Genomic DNA, 2,500 nt, shown 5'->3' on the forward strand with positions numbered 1-2,500 from the left:
TTTATTAGGCGGTGATTTCACAGGACAGCAAGGGCTTTGTTAAGTTTGGGTCTCACGGCTTCTGGAGACCTTTTCAAAGCTGCTGTCACAATAGCACTTTTTCCGTTATTTTTTTGACAATTTTCTGATTTTTTCCCCATTTTTATACCGAATTGTCGATTTTCCAGTCAGACGATAATGGTCGTTTCCGTCTGAAAACCTTTCCGTCAACTCTTTCAGCCAAGCATAGTCAAACCAAGAGCTATAAGCGAGAATGTTTGTATTTATGTTATATAAAATTGTAAAAAAAGAAAAAAAAAATGACGGAAAACGTGCTTGTGTGACAGCGCCTTAAGAGTGCCATGACTGTTACGTAATGGTTCACACGTACCTTGATGCAGTTGTTATGAATGAGCTCCCAACTAGTCATTTAATGGCGTCTCCCTCTAGGCCTCGGTTCACAGGTACCACGGTGCAGTTGCTACGAATGAGCTCCCAACTAGTCATTTAATGGCGTCTCCCTCTAGGCCTCGGTTCACAGGTGCCACGGTGCAGTTGCTACGAATGAGCTCCCAGCCAAGCGACAAACCACTCAATGGCCTCTCTCTCTCTAGGCCTCTGCGTCCGAATTTCATCGAGAACCACCCGACGGCCCTATCGCAGTACCTACGCGCCATGGCCGAGGGCATAACCTTGGAAGACCTGATGGGGACTTCCTGGAGAAGCGTCGTGGAGAAGCCTCAGCTCGTGGCTTGGTTGTCCAGCCACTGCGGGACCCTGTCGAAGCGGGAGGACTACGTGCAGGAGCTCTCTAACTACGTGTCGGTGGGCAAGTGAGTAGGACTTGGGGGGGAATTGGCCCCGGCTCCTTCTTCTTCTTCTCCTGAAATTCTTTTCCATCCTCCTTATCCTTCTCCTATCCCCACTCTTCCTTCCCCACCTCTTCTTTACACTTTGTTGTTGTTGTCTGTTCTTGATCCTATTTATAGCGGAGGTTTAAACGCACGTAAGTTGTTCATTTCGTTGGAGAAAGATAGTTTAAGATCGTCTTCCGCAGCAGAAATATATGCTAAATATGTACATGATTATTGTATTATTGCAATCTTAGCACCAAGACCTGAGATAATACTCGCATTTCCTTGTGCTTTGGCGACTACCACAGTCTACAATCAACCACAGGCAAGATTTTGAAGGCAGTGTTCCCGCTCTTGCAACAAATTTATAGCCATTATAACGTGCATTAATTTTATCAGTAATTAAAATGTTCAAGGACTGTATACTCACAACACAGATCACGGAATTGTTGTAGCAATTACAAGATGAGTGAGAATATTAAAGAAATCAGATAAACGATAATAATAATAATAACAACAACAATAATAGCAATGATATAAAGATAACGATTAATAGCATTGGTAATGATTATAATAGTAATAATGATAATGTAAATCATAATATTTATGATAATGTTGGTAATAACAATAACTATATTGATGATAATGGTTTGTCATGGTTGTCATTATTATTTATATTCTCATTATTATTTTTCTTATCCTCATTATTGTTTGTTGTTATTATTATTATCTGTATTGTTATTATTATCGTCATTGTAATTATTTCTATCATTATTATTATTATTATTATCAACATTATTACTATCATTATCATCATTATTACTATTATTACTATTATTATTATCATTATCATTAATATTATCATCATAATCATGAACATCACTTTCATTATAACTATTGTTAATCTTGTTACTTTAGTCATTTTGGTGATCATATTCATTATACTATCTTTCTCATCTCTATCATTGTTATTTAGTCATTTTGGTGATCATATTCATTATACTATCTTTCTCATCTCTATCATTGTTATTCTTATCTCATTCATTATTTACATTTGATATTGTTTCTGATGGTGATGGTGATGGTGTCAGTTTCATCGTCATTGTTATCACTGTCACTGATACTGTTATCATGACTGACATTACCTTATCGTTCTTATTGGAATCATGATCGCTGCCTTATCTAGAGTGACTTTGCCATTATTATTAACATATTGTTATTTATCGGCAGTGAAGATCGTCATTATTATTGCTATTATTATTATTATTATTATTATTAGTTACTGTTATGTTTTTTTTTATGATTGCTATTAGTATTATCATCATCAATATTATTATTATTATTATCATCATTATTATTATCATTACTATCATTATTATTATCATTATCATTATTATTATCGTTATTATTATTATCATTATCTTTATTATTATCATTATTATCATCATTATCATTAATTATATCATGCTCACTATTATTAGCATCATGATTAGTTGTCATCACTGCCAGTGTTGTTATTAAATATTTACAAATATATATGCTATCACTGGTAATATTATTACTTGTGTTTAGGGAGAAAAAGTAATGTGGCATTATGCATGAGTGTCTGAACCACGTCGCCCCAGCTGGTCACGGGAATTGCCCTTAAAACCTCGCTAATCCTTACG

The 2,500-nt window shown here is 35.2% G+C and overlaps 1 protein-coding gene across 2 annotated transcripts in view; it reads left to right on the forward strand.

Moving 5' to 3' along the window:
* The window catches only part of LOC113804234 (alpha-(1,3)-fucosyltransferase C), a 22,730-nt gene that overhangs the window by 17,472 nt on the left and 2,758 nt on the right, over window positions 1–2,500 (forward strand). For both annotated transcript variants that reach the window (XM_070119198.1, XM_027355078.2), the window contains one exon: window positions 594–812. In XM_070119198.1, coding sequence (XP_069975299.1) covers window positions 594–812 — 219 coding nt within the window. The remainder of the gene's footprint in view (window positions 1–593; window positions 813–2,500) is intronic.

The sequence above is a fragment of the Penaeus vannamei genome, chromosome 43, assembly GCF_042767895.1.
Source record: "Penaeus vannamei isolate JL-2024 chromosome 43, ASM4276789v1, whole genome shotgun sequence".
Taxonomy (NCBI): Eukaryota; Metazoa; Arthropoda; class Malacostraca; order Decapoda; family Penaeidae; genus Penaeus; species Penaeus vannamei.